Source organism: Peromyscus californicus, unplaced genomic scaffold, assembly GCF_007827085.1.
Source record: "Peromyscus californicus insignis strain IS unplaced genomic scaffold, ASM782708v3 Scaffold_12__1_contigs__length_115047231, whole genome shotgun sequence".
In the NCBI taxonomy this organism is placed as follows: Eukaryota; Metazoa; Chordata; class Mammalia; order Rodentia; family Cricetidae; genus Peromyscus; species Peromyscus californicus.
Window position 1 is genome coordinate 67122562 of NW_026294413.1, and position 21247 is coordinate 67143808.

A 21247-nucleotide genomic window follows, 5' to 3' on the forward strand; every position below is an offset into this window, starting at 1 on the left:
AAAGTAGTAAGGGGTAGGAGAGATAGCTCAGAGGTTAAGAGCACTAGTTGCTGGTTCAATTCCCAGCACCTGCATGGCAGCTCACCCCTGTCTGTAACTCCAGTTCCAGGCGATTCTATACCCTCACACAGACATTCGTGCAGACAAAACACGATCACCAGGCTGAGAACTACTCTTATACTTTCAATGTACCTCAGAGTTTGAGAACTCCTGAGGTGTATCTCCTACCTCAGGAGAACACTTCACAGTTTCTTTTTATGTAAACAGGTTCAGATCTTTTCAGTTTACAAAAGGAAAGGAAGCTTCTTCCAGAATTTAAAACCTTATTTGAGTCCAGCTTTCTTTTTTATCTCAATTTGTCAGCTAGGTGTTTGCATAGTAATGTATCCTATAGATACTGTCTCCCCACTTCCCACCCCAGCCCGGAAGACAGCAAAGCAAAACCAAATAATTAAAACCAAATAGAGTATGGAGAAGACCCTAATTGTGACATAAAATATAACACATGACTCTCATAGAAATGAATGACATAGTCACACTGAAAAGTGATTTAGAACCTAAATATTCTTTCGTTTGATTGGTTGCTTGGTTTGAAACAAGGTCTCAGGTAGTTCAGGCTGGACTGTCTGGAACTAACTATGTACTGCCTTGAAAAAGAATGAACTTGAATAAGCTGAAGTTTGTAGACAATAGAATATTTGTTATGCTCTGTAGAGGAATGAACTGTGGAACCAGGAGAAGACATGGAAGGAATCCTTCATGCTTACTGTTAAGTAAAAGAACACAATCTGAAAGGGCCAGATATTGTATGACTCTAATTCCCATGGAAATAGCAAGCTGGGGAGATGGGAAGATCATGTTTGTCAGAGGTTAGCGAATGGAGATGAAGATGTGGGATATTGTTTTAAAGATTATTTATTTCTTTGTGTATATGAGAGTGCCTGTGTGTATGCAGTGGAACCCAGAGACAGGCATCAGATTCCCTAGAACTGGAGTAGTCTCCTTGTGGGTTCTGGAATCCAGGACCTCCAAAAAGCAGCACGTGCTCTTAACCTCTGAGTCATCTCTTAAGGAAATCAGATTTGTCGGGCAATAAAACTGTTTTGTATGGTGCTACCTTTCATCTTTCTTTGAACCTACAGCATGCACACCAAAACTGAACCCTAACAGAAACATTGATGATGGTGTGTCATTGGGGTTCATGGATTTTAACAAATGTGTCACTCTAGTGGACATTTGACAGTAGGTTGTTGTGGGTTTGGCTATGGGACAAAGTATTTGGGAATGCAATCTACCACTCAATATCCCCCCCCCCCCAGCCCCCGGGGGGGGGGGGGGGAGCTGAGGACAGACCCTTGCCTTACGCTTGCTAGGCAAGCACTCTACCATTGAGCTAAATCCCCAACCCTACCACTCAATTCTTTAGGATCCTCAAAAAGAAAAGAAAAAACACACACACAGACACAAAACTCCTCTAAAAAAATAGTTATGCATGACAAAGCCATACATTTATTCTGTAATTTAGTTTAAGGTTATAGGTTAGCATTTATCCACTGCTTTTTTAATATACTCTGTGTGTGCAGGTGGTATGCATGCATGTTTGAATGTGTGCAGAGTCCTGTATACTACAGGCTGTCTTACCTGCTTCAAATTTTCAAGTGTTAGATCATAGGTGTGCACCCCCACATCCAACATTGTATATTTCTTATTAAGTGAACAGTTTAGGAACTGTAGTATGAGACCCAGGTTTCTCACTGTTGGGAAATGAAGAAAGACAAGATGAATGCTGTATACTGGTTTACTCACTTATTAATGTGAGGTCAAGGGTTTCTAGTATTGATAGGTAGATGCAGAAGTACAAATATGTGATTAAACTAATATTCTTTTTTTTTTTTTTTGGTTTTTCGAGACAGGGTTTCTCTGTGTAGCTTTGCGCCTTTCCTGGAACTCACTTGGTAGCCCAGGCTGGCCTCGAACTCACAGAGATCCACCTGGCTCTGCCTCCCGAGTGCTGGGATTAAAGGCGTGCGCCACCACCGCCCGGCCTAAACTAATATTCTTATATTACTATTCACTAAATAGCCCTAGAAGCAGTGATCACATCTACTTTCAACATTCTTTTAAGTGCCATTTGCTAATATAACAAAGCTAGGCCTTTTGAAGAAATTCTGTCAGTAGTAAGGAAGTATTCAAAACAAGGGTAGATTATATCAGAAGAACCTGGAAGCCAACATGACAGAGCTTCTCATGGCCAGTTTCACCAACAGAAGGAAGGAAGGTAGAGAGGTTGAGACAGAGACACTGAGAATGAAATCACTAGCTTTCAAACTATAGAACAAAATTCCTATAAGTTCCATACTGCTAGAAATAGTGGACAATTAAATACATAATGGAAAAAGAGCACCTCTTTGCAGTAGAATTTCATTTAACAAATTTAAAAAAAGATAAAAAGGGATAAAAAGTCACTGGTAAGTAAACAGTATAGTAATTATTATAGAAAAGACAATTTTTGTTTTTGAGACAGTGTCTCAACTATTTAGTCCATGGGGGTCCTCTTGCTTAAGTCTCTCTATGACTGGTAGTCTAGGTGTACCTTACTGTACCCAGAAGGTAAGATTTATTGACAAACATGAAGGTGTGCAAAACTTTAAACAACAGGACTTTTGCATACTGTTAATACAAATAAAATTTACATCATTACAGTTTATATAGTGGGGGTAGAGAGATGGCTCAGAGGTTAAAAATACTGGCTACTCTTTCTCAGAGACCCCAGGTTCCTTTCTGACACCTAACTGGCCAGCTAAGAACCATCTATAATTCCAGTTATAGAGGATCCAGTTCCCCCTTCTGGCCTCCTCAGGCATTGCCAGATACATATTTTAAGAAAACTATTTTAATTGTATATAGTGTTAGAGAGATGGCTCAGTGGTGAAGAGCATGATCTCTTTAAAGTTTTTTATTATATTTTTTACGTTTTATTTATGTAATGTGTATGGGTGTTTTACCTACATATTTATATACCACGTGTATGCATGGAGTGCCCTTAAATACAAGAAGAGAGAATCAAAACTCTTGGGACTGGTTTGTTGTGTTGCCATGTTGGTGCTGGGAATGGTCTTATGGAAGAGTAGCCAGTGGTCTTAATTGTTTAATCCCTCTGGCCTGAGTATACTGCTCTGCAGAAGACCCAGATTGATTCCCAGTACCAACATAAGGCAACTCTCAACTTTTAGCTTGAGAGGGGAATGAAATGCTCTGGCCTTCATGGGCATCTACACTCACATACTTATGCATAGACATTCACATATACATAATTAAAAATAAATCTTAAGTTCTTGTATTAAGGTCAAGTGGAAAAATAGTAAATTTAAAGTAGAGATACTGCTGGGCGGTGGTGGTGCATGCCTTTAATTCCAGCACTTGGGAGGCAGAGCCAGGTGGATCTCTGTGAGTTCGAGGCCAGCCTGGTCTATAGAGCGAGATCCAGGATCTCAAACCAAAATGATGATGATGATGATAAAGATAAAGCTACCTAGTAGACAGCATTATAACCAAATGTCAAAACTTTTCATTATCCTAATGAGACAGTTCATATCATGCATCTGTTGATATTTCTCAGTAAGGATATATAGCATATGATATCTTCTCTGACATGCTTGCCAAATGTGCATACCCTCATTCTTGTTGGGAGAAAAAAAAACTAGACCAGTGCAAATTGAAAGATAGTCCTACAAAATAATTGGTTCTCTTTAAAATAAAAAAAAAATTATGTGTGTGTGTGTGTGTGTGTGTGTGTGTGTGTGTGTGTGTGTGTGTGTGTGTATGATGTGTTTGTGTGCACTTGCCATGGTTAACTTGTAGAGGTCTGTGGATAACTTGTTGGAATCTTTTCTATTTTCATCATAAGTGAGGTCCAGGGATTAAAGTCATCAGTTTATAGGGGCAAGCTCTTGTATATCCTGAACAGACTCAGTGGCTCTCAGTTTTCTTCAAAGTCAAAGCGGGCTGCAGAGGTGGTTCAGTGATTAACAACCATGTCCTACTTGTGCAGAGATCCTGGGATCGGCTTCCAGCACTCACATGGTGGCTCAGAACTCTGTGTGACTCTAGTAGAGGGTATCTGATGCCCTTCTGTGGCCTCTGCAAGCATGCGCATGATATATATCTATCACATATACACAGGCAAGCACTCATACACATGAAAATAATAAATCTTTTTTAATTTTCTTTATTTTTTTCTTTCTTTCTTTTTTTTGTCTTTGTGTAGCCTTGGCTGTGTTGGACTCACTCTGTAGTCCAGGCTGGCCTTAAACTCAGAGATTTCCCTACCTCTGTTTTCCCACGTGCTGGGATTAAAGATGTGTGTCACCACACCTGACTAAATAAGTAAATACCCCCCTCCAACAGGGTTTCTCTGTGTAGCTTTGGCTGTCCTGGAACTCTATAAAACCAGGCTGGCCTCGAACTCAACGAGATGCACGTTCCTCTGCCTCCTCAGTGCTGGGGTACTGGAATTAAAGGCATGCACCACCCACCACTGGCCTTTTTTTGCTTTTTCCATATAAATAAATCTTAAAAGAAAATGGAAAGAAACGGCTTGGGTAATCCCTGCACTTGTACTTCAAAATGGAAGACAGACACAGTAGAATATGGAATCTTGGGACGTGCAGTAATCTGGAGGATGTAGTAGGAAGGCAGAACTGAGAGACCCTGTCTCAGCAAGGTGGAAGGACAGAGGCAACTCCCCCAAAAGTTAACTGCTGACCTTCATGTGTGGGTTGTGAAATACACAAACACACACAAGCAAATACAGAGTTTAAAAAAAAAACACACACACACAAAACAAAATTAATCATATAGTCATTCAAAGCCAGACATGGTGGCACATGTTTGTAATCCCAACACTCAAGTCAGCAAATAATTCCTTGAGAGGTAACAAACAATAAAGTGAGTTTGAGGATAACCTGAATTAATGAAAATCTCAAAAATAATAAATAAATAAATAATGCAGTCGCTTGCAAGCTTCCATCATTTAGCATTGCAGCCTGCCTGCTTCATTTCTTTTCAGAATGATTTCTTTTTGTGTGCATGTGTCTCTGTATGTGCATGTGGGGTCCCACAGAAACTAGAATGAGGCATCAGATTCCTGAAGCTGGAGTTATAGGCAGTTGTGTGCTGCCCAACATGGGTGCTGGGAATCTAATTCTGGTCCTCTGCAAGAGCAATAACATCTTTAACTGCCAAGCCCTGCCTGGCCTTTCTTAGTAATTTTTTTTTTTTTTTTGCTTCCCTTTGCCTTCCCTTCCTTCCTTTCTTTCTTTCTTTCTTTCTTTCTTTCTTTCTTTCTTTCTTTCTTTCTTTCTTTCTTTCTTTCTTTCTTTCTTTCTTTCTTTCCTTCTTTCTTTCTTTCCTTCCTTCCTTCCTTCCTTCCTTCCTTCCTTCCTTCCTTCCTTCCTTCCTTCCTTCCTTCTTTCTTCTTCTTCTTTGTTTTGTTTTGCTTTTTCGAGACAGGGTTTCTCTGTGTAGCTTTGCAATCTATCCTGGAACTCACGCTGTAGACCAGGCTGGCCTCGAACTCAAAGAGATCCGCCTCTGCCTCTCCGAGTGCTGGGGTTAAAGGAGTGTGCCCGCCCACCACCTGGCTTTTCTGAGTAATTTTGATGTTTTCTTTCTGTTTCGATACTTGGTCAAAGCCTAGACATGCTTTCCCTGACACTCTGTCTTTTCATTCTTCTGATGACACTCTGTCTTTTCATTCATCTGAGGCTCTACTTAAACCCTTTTCCCACCATGCTGCTGATATCCTGACTATTCAGGTGCCTGCCTTCCTCTATTGAGGATACTGCCCTGCTTTCTTGGGATCAGACTCAAAAAACATGGCAATATATCTTCCTTTTCTCTGTCTCCTTCTGAGCAAATGAAGAGATTTATAACTTCTTTGCCCTGTTTTTAAAACTCTTAATAAAATTGTCCTTGATCTTCAAAAATGGGGGGCAAATTCTTAAAAGAGACTGTGAACTGTGAGAGGTTGAAGAGAAATAATTAGACTCCTAAGATGTTTTTAGCAGAAAAGGACCTTTTTAAGCCTGGTGACTTGAGTTTTAAACCCCTGGAAACCATTTGGTGGAAAGAACCAGCTCCTCTCACAGGTTGTCCTGACTTGGACTTGTAAGATATAGCATATATCTACCTCTAACCCCAATACATAAATGTGAAAAAGGAGAGATAATAATCAAATGCAGTGTGGAATTTTATGAAGGTCCTAAAACACAAGGAAGGTATAGAGATGGGGACACTGGTGAAAGTTGAATCAAAGATTTTATTTACTTTGTGGCATGATAACTTTGAAGGCAATGAAGGAGCTCTAGTCTTTGGAGCCCACCTGCTGAAAGAAGATGATGACACCCCTGTAACTTGTCCTCTGACTTCCTATGTACACTGAACACACATAAATATATAAATAAAAATTGAAATCAAATCACAAAAGCAAAAAATGGTGTTAATGCTAATGTTGTACCTGTGTTCATTCATAATGGTGGTTATTTGTAATGCTAATACTATGCAGGGTTAGGTGAAATCTGCTTTATAACTTTTCCATAAATCTAAAAACATTAGAAAAGAAAAACTATTTCAGTGTTGGGGTAAGGTAGCAGACCAAAGAAACTCTGCTTTTATGAAACTTAACACTACCTGGTTGTGCGCATGCCTCTAATCCTAGCACTCAGGAGGCAGAGGCAGGTGGATCTCTGTGAGTTGGAGGACAGCCAGGGCTACACATGAAAACCCTGTCTCAAAAAACCAACCAACCAACCAACCAACCAGCAAAAAGAAATGTGATGATGATTTATATCTGGGGAGATGGCTCAGTGGATACAGTACTTGCTGTGCAGGCCTGAGGAACTCAGTTTGGATCTCTTAGTACCTACTAAAGCTGCCCAGGTTTAGCAGCCTACCTATAACCCTAGTGTACAAAAGTGGAAACAAGGCATCAAACAATGTGACAAGATGGCTGTGCTGTCTGAATTCTGTCTTAAGCAAGAGACCCTGCCTCTCAATAAATGAATTGAGAGATATTAAGGAAGACACCTGATGGCATACTTTGTCTTCCATATGTACCTTCTCCCGGTGTTGAGGTTACAGATGTACACCAGTGTGCCCATCTTTTTTGAGAGTGTTGAGGATCTGACCTCAGGTCCTCATACTCAGTCAACTAGGCGCTTTACCAGTTGAGCCATCACCTCAGTGCTTATTTCCTTTCTATTTTTTAATATTTTGAGACAAGATCTCACTCTGTACAGTAGCCCTTGACCAGCCTGGAATCTGCCAAGTAGACCACAGAGATCTGCCTGCCTTTGCCTCCTCATGAGTACTGGGATTAAAGGCATGTACCACAAGCCCAGTCATACAGACATGGGTTTTCTTGATATGTCTTCTCACTTATGCCAGGATGACCTTGAAGTTCTGATCCTCTTGTTTCCACCTCCCCAATGCTAGGAGTACACTCAAGTACCACGGCACATCTGTGAAGTGCTGAGCATCAAACTCAGGGTTTCAGACATGCTAGGCAAGCACTCTACTAACTGTACTACATTTCCAACCTCCAAACCAAACTTAAAATGTATCCTTTGTTTATTTATTTGAAAAATCTTTATGTTGCGGCTGGAGAGATGGCTCAGCAGTTGAGAGCACTTACTGTTCTTCCAGAAGATCTGTGTTCAGTTCCCAGCACCCACATGGCAGCTTACAACTGTCTGTAACTCCAAATTCTGACACACTCATACAGACATACATGGAGGCAAACACCAATGCACATTAAAAAAAAAAAAAAAAAACTTTTATAAGTGTTTTGCCTATATGTATGTCTGTGCACCACATGCATGTCCTGTGCTCTAGGAGGCCAGAAGAGGGTATTGCATTCACTGGAACTGGAATTACAGATGGTTGTGAGCTGCCATGTGAGTGCTGGGAATCAAACCAAGGTCCTCTGGCACAGTAGCCTGAGCCATCGCTCCTACCTCTTACATCATTTAGTGGCGGAGTCTGACATGAACCTTGTGGCAAGGAGTGACCTGAACTCATATAATTATTTGTTGTTTTCAGTGGATGCAAATATTTATTTTATTGAAGAAAGTTCATGTGTTTGATTATGGGGTGCTGCTCCCGATTTCACAAGGAATATCAGTCATGGTTTACTATATTTACTCTTCCTTCATTCTGTTTTTTAGACTGTCTTGGCTGTGAACCTAGGCCAGGCTCACAGTTGCAGTCCCTGCCTGACTCCTGAGCTTTGGGTATAGTAGGTACTACCATGGCTAGCTGTGAATTAAAACAAAAATGTCGGAGAGAGAAAGAGGGTGGATGGGTAGGTGGGAAGTTATATAGGTGTGTAGGTATGTGTCCTGTAGGTGTTAAGAGGACAGCTTTTTAAGGTTGGGTCTTTCCTTCCACCTTTATGTGTCATCTGGGAATTGAACCTTAGCTCTTCAGCCTTGTATGTTAAGCAATTTTAACCTAACCCACTAACCCATTTCTTTGGCCCCTGGCCTTGACCTTTTAAAATCAGAAAAAACACTAAAAATACCCTTGCTCCTGTTGTGTTGGATTTTTTTGAGACAGGGTCTCTTTAACCTTGGCTGTCCTGGAACTCACTGGGCAGAAGAGGTTGGCCTTGAATGCACAGAGTGTCTGACTGCCTCTGGCTCTGGCTCTTACAGGTTTTTTTTTTTTTTTTTTTTTTTTTTTAATGTGGGACATGATGGCTCTGCCTGGAATTGCAGCACTCCAGAAACTGAGGCTAATGTGTCATGCGTTTGTGGTCAGTCTGACTACACAGTCAAAACCCTGTTTTAAAAGTGCAAAAAAAGCTGGGTGGTGGCGCATGCCTTTAAAACTCAGCACTTGGGATGCAGAGGGAGATAGATCTGTCTGTGAGTTTGAGGCCAGCCTGGTCTACATGGTCTACAAAGAGAGTTCCAGGACAACCAGGGCTGTAACACAGAGAAATCCTATCTCAAAAAAACAAAACAAAACAAAAAGTACAAAACAAAATAAAATTTTTCCACAGTATGTGAATGTAAAATTTGTGTGTTTGGGTGTGTGTATGGGGAGATATGTGTCAGTATGAGTGTATTTTTTTTACAAAAAAGATTTATTTATGTATATGAGTGTTTTGTATGCACACCAGAAGAGGGCATCGGATCCCACGATACTACAGTTACAGATGGTTGTGAGCAGTTATGTGGGTGCTGGGAATTGAACTCAGGACTTCTGGAAGATTAGTCAGTTCTCTTAACTGCTCAGACTTGTCTCCAGCCTGAGTGTTAGTACATTTAAGTCATGGTGTGACTGTGGAGGTCAGAGGACAGTCTTGAGTGTCCATGCATTCCATCCTTTCAGGGATAGAGTCTGTTGTTTTTTTTTATGGTTGTGTAGAACAGGCTACCTGGCTCTTGTCTCTGCCTGTCATGTCACTGTAGGAGCACTGGGATTATAGACCTATGCCACCTTGTTCAGTTTTACAGGAGTTCTGGGGATTAGAATTTGGGGTCTTGGTGCTTGAACGAGCAGCTCTTTACCCACTGAGCCATCCTGTCAAACTGAAAGTATTTTAATAGTAAAACTTAATATGTTAATAATGTCTGTGGAAGAAGTTAACCACTGTCTGACTTTGTTACTATAGCTTGCTTGATTTGTCGTCAAGGTCTAGCTTTGAATCTGGGCTAGTTTTGAACTTATTATGTATGTAGATCAGGCTCTTCTTAAACTCTTGAAACCCTCCTTTGTCTACTAAATGCTGGGGTTACAGGTTTGCATCAGTGTACCTAGCTTTCCTCCTCCTCCTCCTCCGTTTGTTTGTTTGTTTGTTTTAAGACAGGGTTTCTCTGTGTAGAACTGGCTGTCTTAGATCTCCCTCTGTAGACCAGGCTGGCCTTGAACCCAGAGATCTACCTGCCTCTGCTTCCTGAGTGCTGGGATTAAAGTCATGTGCCACCACCACCTGACTTTTCTTCCCCCCCTTTTTTTTTTAAAAAAAGTTTATGTTGTTTACTTTAAATGAGTATAATAGATTAACACTTTGGATAGATAACAGTCTGAAAAAATAGATTTGACTAGAGATCTTCTAGGAGTTTTGTCTTTTTTTCCCCCTAAAGATTGTGTGTGTGTGTGTGTGTGTGTGTGTGTGTGTGTATAGATGTGTAGGGAAAGTGAGAGAATATGAATATTTGGTTTTTCAAGACAGGGTTTCTCTGTATAGTTTTGGTGCCTGTCCTGGATCTTGCTCTGTAGACCAGGCTGGCCTCAAACTCACAGAGATTTGACTAGAGATCTCTTAGGAATAACTTGTAGCTGAATTTTTTCTGGTCCTGCCTGGCTCCCATGACCACTTGGACCCAAGTAAACACACAGAGGCTTATATTAATTATAACCGCACAGCCATTAGCTCAGGCTAACGATTAACTAGCTCTTGCACTTAAATTAACCCATAATTCTTATCTATGTTTAGCCATGTGGCTTGGTACCTTCCCTCAGTTCTGCCTTCATGTCTTGCTTCCTCTGTGTCTGGCTGGCGACTCCTGACTCAGCCTTCCTCTTCCCAGAATTCCCTTCTCTGTTTATCCCTCCTATACTTCCTGTCTGGCAATTAGCCAATCAGTACTTCCTTTATTAACCAATCAGAACAACAGATTCACACCATACGAACTCGCAGAGTGCTGGGATCAAAGGCGTGTGCTGTCATTGCCCAGTTTGCATAATTGGATTTTTGTGTCATTGGTTCTTTGTGGTAATGTACTTTAGCTTCCTTATTTAAAAGTTTCTCAGCATAGCCGGGCGGTGGTGGCGCACGCCTTTAATCCCAGCACTTGGGAGGCAGAGGCAAGTGGATCTTTGTGAGTTCAAGGCCAGCCTGGTCTACAAAGCGAGATCCAGGAAAGGCGCAAAGCTACACAGAGAAACCCTGTCTCGAAAAACCAAAAAAAAAAAAAAAAAAAAAAAAAGTTTCTCAGCATATATTAATTATATATAACACAATTCATTATGATATTTTCACCTGTATATAATATATTTTGGTCATATTTAAACCCTCCTAGCCTTTCTCCTTTCCCTTCCCATATGTGAATGTCTGAATTTTGCTATGTAGGTTATAGATCCCATACTTTTCCCTTCTTTTTTTTTTTTTCTTCTCCCCTCTTTTATGCTCTCCTAGTTCTGGACTGAACCCCTCTCGGTTCATTCTTTGTCCATGCTAGAACAGTCTTCTGCTGAGCTACATCTCTTGTCCTTGATTTATTTGAGACAGCTCTGTGCTAGTCCATGCTAGACTTAAACTTGGGACTCTATGCTCTGCTCCACTGATGAGATCACAGGGCTCTGCTACTTAGTTGGCTGGAGTTTCTTGATAGAAGCATAGGTACGTGTTGTGACTGTAGTTTGCAGTTGTTGTGGATTTGGAGGCTTATAATGAAATAGAAAGTGAAATCTAGGATGTCCTTAGTCACAAACTTGGCATACGTAATGTAAGTTACAGAAGTTATACAAGTTTTCTTTTTTTTTTTCTTCCATGAATAAAGTAGTGGCTCAAATGTCAATGCTGAAACTTTTTAAAAATTGTTTTAGACATGAAGAGGAACATCGTCGTCGTGAAGAAGAAATGATCCGACACAGAGAGCAGGAGGAATTGAGGAGACAGCAGGAAGGCTTTAAACCAAACTATATGGAGAATGTAAGTAAAACACTGGTTAACCAAAATGATTTAATAGATCAGATGCTCTGTATTTAGAATTTTTTAGATTCTGGATTATTTAATAGTATATTTTTTGATTCCTGAATTTTTTATGGTTGTTAAACTAGTGATTTTGTTAATGTCTTTCTTGTAAGTGGTACATTCATTGAAGTAATATTCATAACTTATAAAATGTCTGTTACTGTTCTTCTGTTTTAATTGATTGGTAATAATACATGCTCTTCAATAAGATACCATGATACATTCATCATCTCTACCTGATATTTGCACTGTACCATTATCAAGTATTTATTTTTGAAAGCTTCAGATATGTTAGTGTCCAACCATAACACCTCTAAACACAGAGCTGAACCTTTTGCCTTGTATATTTCCTTTTCTAAATTATTTTGTATAAAATATTTAGCTTCATTCAATTTTGTTAATCAGTATGTTACTATTAAGCCCACATCTGTAAGGGTCTTACAAATGCATCTGTAGAGTGGGCTTTTCATTTGTCTGATGTATTCTCATTAGTTCCAGTCTGTAGGAGCTTCCCTCCTCCTTTCTTCCTCCTTTTCACACAGTGCACCATTACGTAGACTAGGGCAGCTCATCTGTGGGATTTTCCTGGTTATAGGTTATTCAACACAGTCTTCTGTCCCTGAATTTCCTTCATAGTAGTCCCAATTTAAACTTTTAAAAATTATTTATTAGGGGTTGCGAGCTTGTGCTATGGGTGTGTTTGGAGGTCAGAGGACAACCTTCTTATACCTTATATATATTCTGGGGAACTGAGGTCTTCAGGCTTGCCCAGCAAATGCCTTCTCGCCGGGCTCACGTTTTTTGGTTTTGTTATTTCCCAATGATGATGGCTCTATAAATACTTCAGAAATACGAAATTCTATAAGTTCCTGATAATTAAACAGCAGTTTCACTGTTCACTTGAATTCTGAAAAATAGTCGCTGTTAATTTTATTCTACTGTCAAAAGCTGTGATATGCCCGGTGGTGGTGGCGGCGCACCCCTTTAATCCCAGCACTGCAGATCTCTGTGAGTTCAAGGCCAGCCTGGGCTACAAAGTGAGTTCCAGGAAAGGTGCAAAGCTACACAGAGAAACCTTGTCTCATAAAACAATAACATCAACAACAACAAAAAAGCCGTGATACTTTAAAACTAAAACTTATTCAGTAAGTTTCTGAGGCTGAAAGTATTAAGTCTTTGGTGCCTTTTTTCAAATCTCTGTTCTCATTCTTTTGTATCTGGGAATGATTAATTTTGTTTTTGTTTTTTGTTTTGTTTTTGAGTAGAATGCATAAACACATATTTAAAAAAAACTTAACTTGTAGTAACAAGAAGTGTTTGTCCTACCATCAACTAAATATTCTTTGTATGGAAATTACGTGGCATTTAAATTCAATTAGAAAAATGTCCATAAGTGTTCTATCACCAGATTAACCAATGAAAAAATTTTAAAGCCTTTTGGATTTTTATTAATTTCTAGCATTACCTTTCAGTTCTATTTTCCTTTTTGGATACTAAGCATTTAATGACTTATTTTAAACTGCAATCTCAATTTTGAACATAAATCTGTTGGATACTGTGTAATAATATAAAAGGAAGTGGAATTTAGTGTATTTCTAGGCTAATACTGGTTTTCACTCTTCAAATAATAATTATCATATGTAAGCCATATATGACGCATTTCTTACAGAGTTTCCACTGAGGATTAAGAAATTCTACGTAATCATTTTATTTTCCTGAATATTTACTAAAGGGATCTTTCACAGTAAAATAGGTAAATACGAACTTTGTTGGTATTTTTCCTGACAAGGACTTTACGTGTTTATAATGAGCATAGTTATTTGTAATGCTATTAATAATGTCATTCTAGTCGACTCTAAGGAAAGGATTAAGTAAAATATTACATTTCTAGACTTTTAAAGAATCTTCATTTCTAAACATAAGTTGGTCATATCTTAAATGCATTTGCTGGCTGTTTTTAAAATAATGGCATTTTTTGCTTATTGGAAATTAATATAGATATTAATACAATGCCTATATAGATATAAGTGATAAATGACTATTTTAAATTTCACTTTTCTACCATAGAATTTATTTGGAAGCATTACTTCATTTTAAAATTGAATTACAAATTCTTTAAATTTTGTAAGGGTAAAATTTGCTCGTGTGTTGGGGGGGTTGGTGTTATGAGTGAATGTGGTCAACCAGGTATGGAGATCAGGGGACAGCTTTTGGTAGTTGGCCTTTCCCTTCACCGTGGGTTCCAAATACGGAACTTGAGAGTTGTCTGTCATACATGAGGTTTTACTTGTTGAGCCATCCTCTGGCCCTGTAAGATATTGCTTTTCTTTAAATGATTTAATAAAAGAAGTAGGTGTGTGTTTCTGTGTGAGTGTATGGCATGCGTGTGCAGGTTAGGATTCTCCGGAGCTGGAGTTCCAGCCTGTTGTGAACTGCCTGAAGTTCTTATTGAATCTGAACCCTTGTGCTCGGGCAAAACTGCAAGTATTCTGAACTCATCTTAAGCCATCTCATCAGCCACTAAATTCTTAAGACAAAAATCATTTTCTTAGCTGGGTGGTGGTGCCACACACATTTAATCTCAGCACGAGGGAGGCAGAGACAGGGGATCTCTGAGTTCCAGGCCAGCCTGGTCTGCAAAGTGAGTTCCAGGACAGCAAGGACTACACAGAGAAAACCTGTCTTGAAACCGCCCCACCAAATAAATAAATAAATAATAAATAAATAAATCATTTTCTTTCAGAAATTATTTAAATTGGTAAAATTTTACTGCTATCTAGTGAACTTTGGGAATAAATGAATTAGTCACAAAATAGGCTGGCTTTATTGACATTTCTAAAGTAGATTGTTTATTATTTCACAAGACTATCTAGAATGAGATAGTATATTTACATTTAGATCCTTTTCAAGTGTTAGAAAAAGTATGTTTTGCATACTTAAAGCTACATAATAAAAAATCTGATTAGAATAGCAAATTATAGTCTGTGACCACTGCCTTTTTTCATGCTACCAAACCTTAAAGGTAAAGATGCTCCTGTGTTTTTAGAAGATTTGGGGCGGGGTACTTGTAGATGGATCAGTGTGTCAGAGCACTTGCCGCCAGCCATGAAGACCTAAGTTCACTAGGATCCTCACTGTGAAAGGAGATAACCAACTTCAGAAGTTGTCCTCTGACCTCCACACAGCTCTGTGGCACATGAGCAAAAAGACACACCGAGATTGTTGAGGTGTTGGGGAAGTGACTCAGAGAGTAAAATGTTGGCGTGCAAACATGAGGACTTGAGGTCTGATGCATGACCAGGCATGGCTGTAATCCCAGCAGCATCTCCAAGGTGTGCTGGCTAGGCCAGCATCAGGTTCGCTGAGAGTGTGTCTCCAAAACTAGGTTTGAGAAGTAACTGAAGGAGACATTTCACCATCAACTTCCGGGCTTCCCATGGCATCCCGTAACACACATGAGCGCGCTGCGCGCGCGCGCGCGCGCGCGCGCGCACGCACGCACACACACACACACACACACACACACACACACACGAGCGCACATTGTAGAAGAGTTGGAAGTGGTGGCATATACCTGTATTCCAAGCACTTGGAGGTAAAAGCACGATAGTAGCTGCAACTTCAAGACTAGCCTGAGTCAAGAGCTGAAGAACTGGCTCAGTGATTAATAGCACTGGCTGTTCTTCCAGAGGACCCAGGTTCAATTCCTAATACCCACATGACAGCTCAAAACTGTCTGTAACTCCACTTAGAAGAGACTCAACACTCACGGCAAAACACCAATGCACATAAAATAAAAACAATTAAAAAAAAAAAGAGAGAGAAAGACAGGTAACTCAAGGGAGAAAAACAACTAGCCTGTCTCAAAAAAACATAAATAAAAGTAAAAAATGTAGACGTAAAAAATGGTGGCATACACCTTTTATCCCAGCACTCTGGAGGCAAAGGCAACTCTGGTCTACAGAGCTTGGGAGGCAAAGGCAGCCAGTCTACAGATTTTCAGGACAGCTAGGGCTATACAGAGAGAAGCCCTGTCTCAAACACACACACATAGATAGATAAGTAAAAGTAAAAAGTTGTTGACCAAAACGAAAGCTGGGTTGATGAGATGGCTCAGCAAGTAAACGTGGCATTTGCTTTGAAGTCAGATGACCTTAATTATATTCTCTAGGACTACACAGGAGGTTAGAACCATCTCCCAAAAGGTGTCTTTCCAAGTGTTGAAGCATGTACACACAGACATAATGAATGAATGAACAAGGAAAGGAGTAAAAATAGAAGAAATATACTAGAGACTAATTCTGATTCACTTAAAATACTTGGATTATATTGAACCATAGGTTGGAATATTTATAATTTATTCTTTTTTTCTTTTCTTTTTTGAGACAGGGTTTCTCTGTGTAGCCTTGACTGTCTTGGAACTTAATAGACCAGGCTGGCCTTGAACTCAGAGATCCTCTTGTCTTTGCCTCCAAGTGCTGGAATTAAAGGTGTGCACCAACAACTTAATTAATAAGTATTAAGTAATAAAATTAATACTTATTTTGGAAGGCTACACAGCTACTATTTTCTGAAGAGCTGTCATATTTTAGTTATATTTAATGTGCTTGATAATTTAGCCACAATGGAATTGATACTTACAGGGACAATCAGAGGTTCTTCTTAGAAGCTCTGTGTTTGTTTTTTGAGATAGCATGTCACTCTGTAGACCAGGCTGTCATGGAATTCACAGAGATCCGCCTGATTCTGCCTCTGGAGTGCTACCATGCCTGGCAATTTAGAACCTTTTTTTTGGGGGGGGGTTATATTATTATTATTATTATTGTTATTATTATTTTGGTTTTTCGAGACAGGGTTTCTCTGTGTAGTTTTGGTGCCTGTCCCGGATCTCGCTCTGTAGACCAGGCTGGCCTCGAACTCACAGACATCCGCCTGGCTCTGCCTCCCGAGTGCTGGGATTAAAGGCGTGCGCCACCACTGCCTGGCTACAACTTTTTTTTTTTTTTCAACTTTTTAATAGATCAGAAACGATAAGCTCAAGGTTTTCTCTCATTTTGGTGTCAATTTTTTAGCTTTTTTTTTTTTTTTTTTTTGTTTTGGTTTTGGTTTTTCGAGACAGGGCTTCTCTGTGTAGTTTTGGTGTCTGTCCCGGATCTTGCTCTGTAGACCAGGCTGGCCTTGAACTCACAGACATCCGCCTGGCTCTTCCTCCCGAGTGCTGGGATTAAAGGTGTGCGCCACCATCGCCGGCAATTTTTTAGCTTTATAATGTTTACTGTTATTGTAAAAAAACGAAATATTAAAGAAGGATTTCAGTAGTACTGTATTAATCTCAATAATTTTATGTTAACATTGTGTTAACAGGATTATTGAGGCATTCCAAATTCATGTTCCTGTAAAATGTGCCTTTGGGAAAAAAATTATTCAAGTTTTAATTCCTTTTTGTTCTTTTTAAGCTTTGAAATTAGGCTGTTTTTATGTGTCTCTCTTTTTTCACTGTTTCAGTTTTAAGGAAGGAGTCAAATGGTAAGTTAACTTTGCCCGAGTAATAAGCGCCAAAGCAGATCGTCTTGGCAGGTTTGTTTAAGGTGCTGCCTCTCAGTTTGTCATCCACTATTGGATAGACTTCATCAGTAGTAAGTGCATGAGGCCATGAAGTATACGTCTTCCTTCCTCCCTCCCTCCCTCCCTCCTTCCCTCCTTCCTTCCTTCCTTCCTTCCTTCCTTCCTTCCTTCCTTCCTTCCTTCCTTCCTTCCTTCCTTTCTTTCTCTTCCTTCCTTTTTTTTGGGGGGGATTTTTCAAGACAGGGTTTCTCTGTGTAGTTTTGGTGCCTATCCTGGATCTCGCTCTGTAGACCAGGCTGGCCTGGAACTCACAGAGATCCACCTGCCTCTGCCTCCCGAGTGCTGGGATTAAAGGCATGCGCCACCACTGCCAGCCTCTAAATTTTCATTCTTATTTTAAATCGTCATTCTTTTTTTTTTTTTGGTTTTTCGAGACAGGGTTTCTCTGTGTAGCTTTGCGCCTTTCCTGGAACTCACTTGGTAGTCCAGGCTGGCCTCGAACTCACAGAGATCCGCCTGGCTCTGCCTCCCAAGTGCTGGGATTAAAGGCGTGCGCCACCACCGCCCGGCTAAATTGTCATTCTTATTTCATACTTAATTTCTTCTTAGAAAGTGTCAAACTCTTTGATAATAGGTGTAATTATAAATTAAATATGATAGTTTTCAGTTTTGTAACATGTCTTAGTTTTCACTACATTGTGTGTATGTGTGTGAGAGAGAGAGAAAATGTGTGTGTGTGTGTACATTTAAAAATTTTTTTATTTCCTGTGTATTTGTGTTTTGCCTGCATGTATGTGTGTGTACCACTTAAGTGCCTGGCAGCCATGGAGGTCAGAAGATGGCTTTGGATTCTCTGGAATTTGCATTACAGGCAGTTTTGAGCTACCACATGGGTGCTAGGAATTGAGCCCAGGTCTTTTGGAGGAGCTGCCAGTGTTATTAACTACTGATCCATCTCTCTAGCCCATATATATATCACTCTGTAGAGCAGGCTGGCCTCGATTTCAGAGATCCACATGCCTCTGCCTCTGGAGTGCTGGGTTTAAAGGCACGTACCTTGGAACTTTCAATAAGTATACACAATGAACTTGGAAATGGTATATGCTATGACAAGTATTTATTCAAGCTGTGTTCCTTTGTCAACGGACTTCCACTGTAGCACCGTGTCAAGACTAGAAACAGGGCTGAGGATGATGCTCAGCCAAGCGTGCCTAACCTACCATGCATGAAGCTCTGAGTTCCATCCCACACTGTACAAACCTGCATGAATAGACAGTACAGGTTTGTAGTCTTAGCGTTGGTGAGGTGGAGGCAGAGGGTCACAAGTTCAACCTAGGAAACATAAAACCCTGACGCAAAAGATAGAAAAACTGAGGGATGGGCTTGTTACAGTTGAGGGCAGCACATCCCTAGCATCAAAAAAGCAAAACCAGTTCAAACAGTTGTGGGAGGAACAAGATACAGTCAGCCAATGATTTCATATTTATTCAAGAACGTTGTTTTTCAAATCACTGAGGAAGAACTCTTTGTTTTTTGGAGACAGGGTTTCAGAAACTGTAGCCCTGGTTGTCCTGGAACACTCTGTAGACCAGGCTGGCCTCCGAACACAAGGGATCCGCCTTCCTCTGCCTCCTGAGTGCTGGGATTCAAGGTGTGTACCACCATGCCTGGCCAGCTAGGAAGAGCTCCTTAAAGTTCTGAGTAGCAGCCTTGTAACAAGTCTTTCTCTTTCATGCTAGCCAGCTCCCAAATAATGATATGGGGACTTCTTATTGATTATGAAAGCTCAGCCTGTAGCTTTGGATTGTTCCTAACTTGCTCTTAAAACTTAAATTAACCCATTTATATTAATATACGTTCTGTCACGAGGTGTTACTTCTCTTCTGTCTTGCACCTCTTTTTTTCTGTGTCCTCTCATCTCCTGTACCTAGATTCTCCTACCTTTCTCTCCTTGGAAATCCTGCCTATACCTTCTGCCTAGCTATTGGCCATTCAGCTTTTTATCACACAATCACAGCAAATACATCTTTGCACAGTGTACCAATATACCACAACACCAGTTTGAGTGCTGGCTCAGGCCTTTAACCCCATGTATTTGGGACGCTGAAGTTGGTGGATTACAAATTCAAAGCTAGCCTAGGAAATACAGTTTAGTGGCAGCCAGCATAGCATTGCTAATGTTCATAGTCCCTACCCAGTACTTCATACACAGAGTGAATCCCTACACCTTTTTTGGGGGGAGGGGTGTTTTTTGATTTAGAGACAGTGTCTTGCTATGTATAGCCTGGATTGGCCTGGAACTTGCTATTTAGACCAGGCGGGCCTCAACTCAGAGGAGATCTCCCTACCTCTGTCTCTTCTTATGTCTGAGATTAAGAATGTGCATGCCACTGTGCCTAGTAAATCCCTCCAAATAATTAACCTAGAAATAATTTTATGTTTGTTTGATTAGAGAAGATTCTGGCATTGTGCATTTGGGCATAGTGTTTTGCTAAGTCAGTATGTAACAATTTGTGACACATTCATGAAACTACTGAAAAATACTTGATCCAGCAATATTTTGATCCGGCAATAGGTTTATGTTGGAAGCACAGCTCTGGATTTTAAAATGTTGGACAATTCATTTAACTTTTTAAATGATGCTTAAGATGCACTTAAATGTGTTGAAATCACTATGGTAGCGGTTCAGGTTTTTAAGCAGTAAATGGCCTTGAGGAAACATTGCAAATAGTTAGGAATGCATATATACAATTTAAGTAGTACAGCATTCTGTATGAGTAGTGCCTTGTACATTTGGATATCAACCTTGAATTGGTCTTTCATATTATATGTATGCAGGAGATATGGTCTCAAGTAATGGTACTGTTAATTTTTACTGATTTCATCTGGACCAGGGCTCAGCAGACTAGAGATGGCCATGTTCATCTGCATGCTTTCTGTTTTTGTAAATAAAATTGAAACACTTTTGTTAGTTTGTTAATATCTGCTTTGCCTTACAGAGGCTAAGTTGACTAGTTGTGAACAATGTTATATTGAGGGTGTATGGCAAGCAAAGACTAGAATATTTATTACTTGGCGGTGTTTGCTGATCCCTGATCTAAAGTCAGTATGATAATTGGGGGAAATCTTAAAAAAAAAAAAAAAAAAAAAAAAGAAGGCTCAGATTATCCAAACTCAACAGTCTGTAAATTACAATGCAAATTAATTAATTTATATGTTTCCTTTCCAGTGTTTTTAGAAGGCCCACTGAGCACATCTGCTCATATCGTAAGATCCAAGGTTCCTGAGGAATCCAAATTAGGTTCATGATAATCTTGTTATAAGTCAAAGCGAGAGTTAAAGAAGCAACAGCTAAAGTGATGCTGCCAAACGCTGTTCTTTGCGGGTTTCCAGATGCTTTTAGTTTTCATCAATAGAGCTTTAGCCATTTTTCTTTCTAATGTTGCTTCCTCCTGATCAGTAGTGTCAACTTTGCTGTGTTGTTGAAACCTCCATGTCAGTCTTTTTTTTTTGTGTATTGTATGTGTTTTCCATTACCTCCATGATTTAATTACAAAATTGATTTGCCCCGGTGTGACATGTGCAGAACAAAACAGAAGTTTGGGAATAATAAAAGTCATTAATTGGAGCTAGCCAAGGAGAAATGACACCTATTATTTCTTTTGCATGACAAGGTCGGTAGGTACACATTTGTTGTCTTAAATGATTTATGTATTTTTTTAGACAAGTTGTAATTTTGTATTTTCCATATGGCTTATTCCTCTTCCCTTCTAAATAATTTAATGAATAATTTGATTGGCTTGCAATTGAAGGTTTTCTTTTTCCAGAGAAGTGGAGAGGAGTCAAGCAGCTGCCCATTCAGAGGACACCTTTTACAAGTAGTTTTCCATGGCCTTTCATTTTCTGGGAGTAGTTGAA

General features: G+C 39.8%; 1 protein-coding gene across 1 annotated transcript in view; it reads left to right on the top strand.

Annotated features, from left to right (window-relative positions):
• Pspc1 (paraspeckle component 1) overlaps positions 1 to 21247 on the top strand; it is a 65534-nt gene that overhangs the window by 25812 nt on the left and 18475 nt on the right. Inside the window, exon 6 of the mRNA XM_052733123.1 lies at positions 11617 to 11722. Within this exon, the coding sequence (XP_052589083.1) occupies positions 11617 to 11722 (106 nt within the window). The remainder of the gene's footprint in view (positions 1 to 11616; positions 11723 to 21247) is intronic.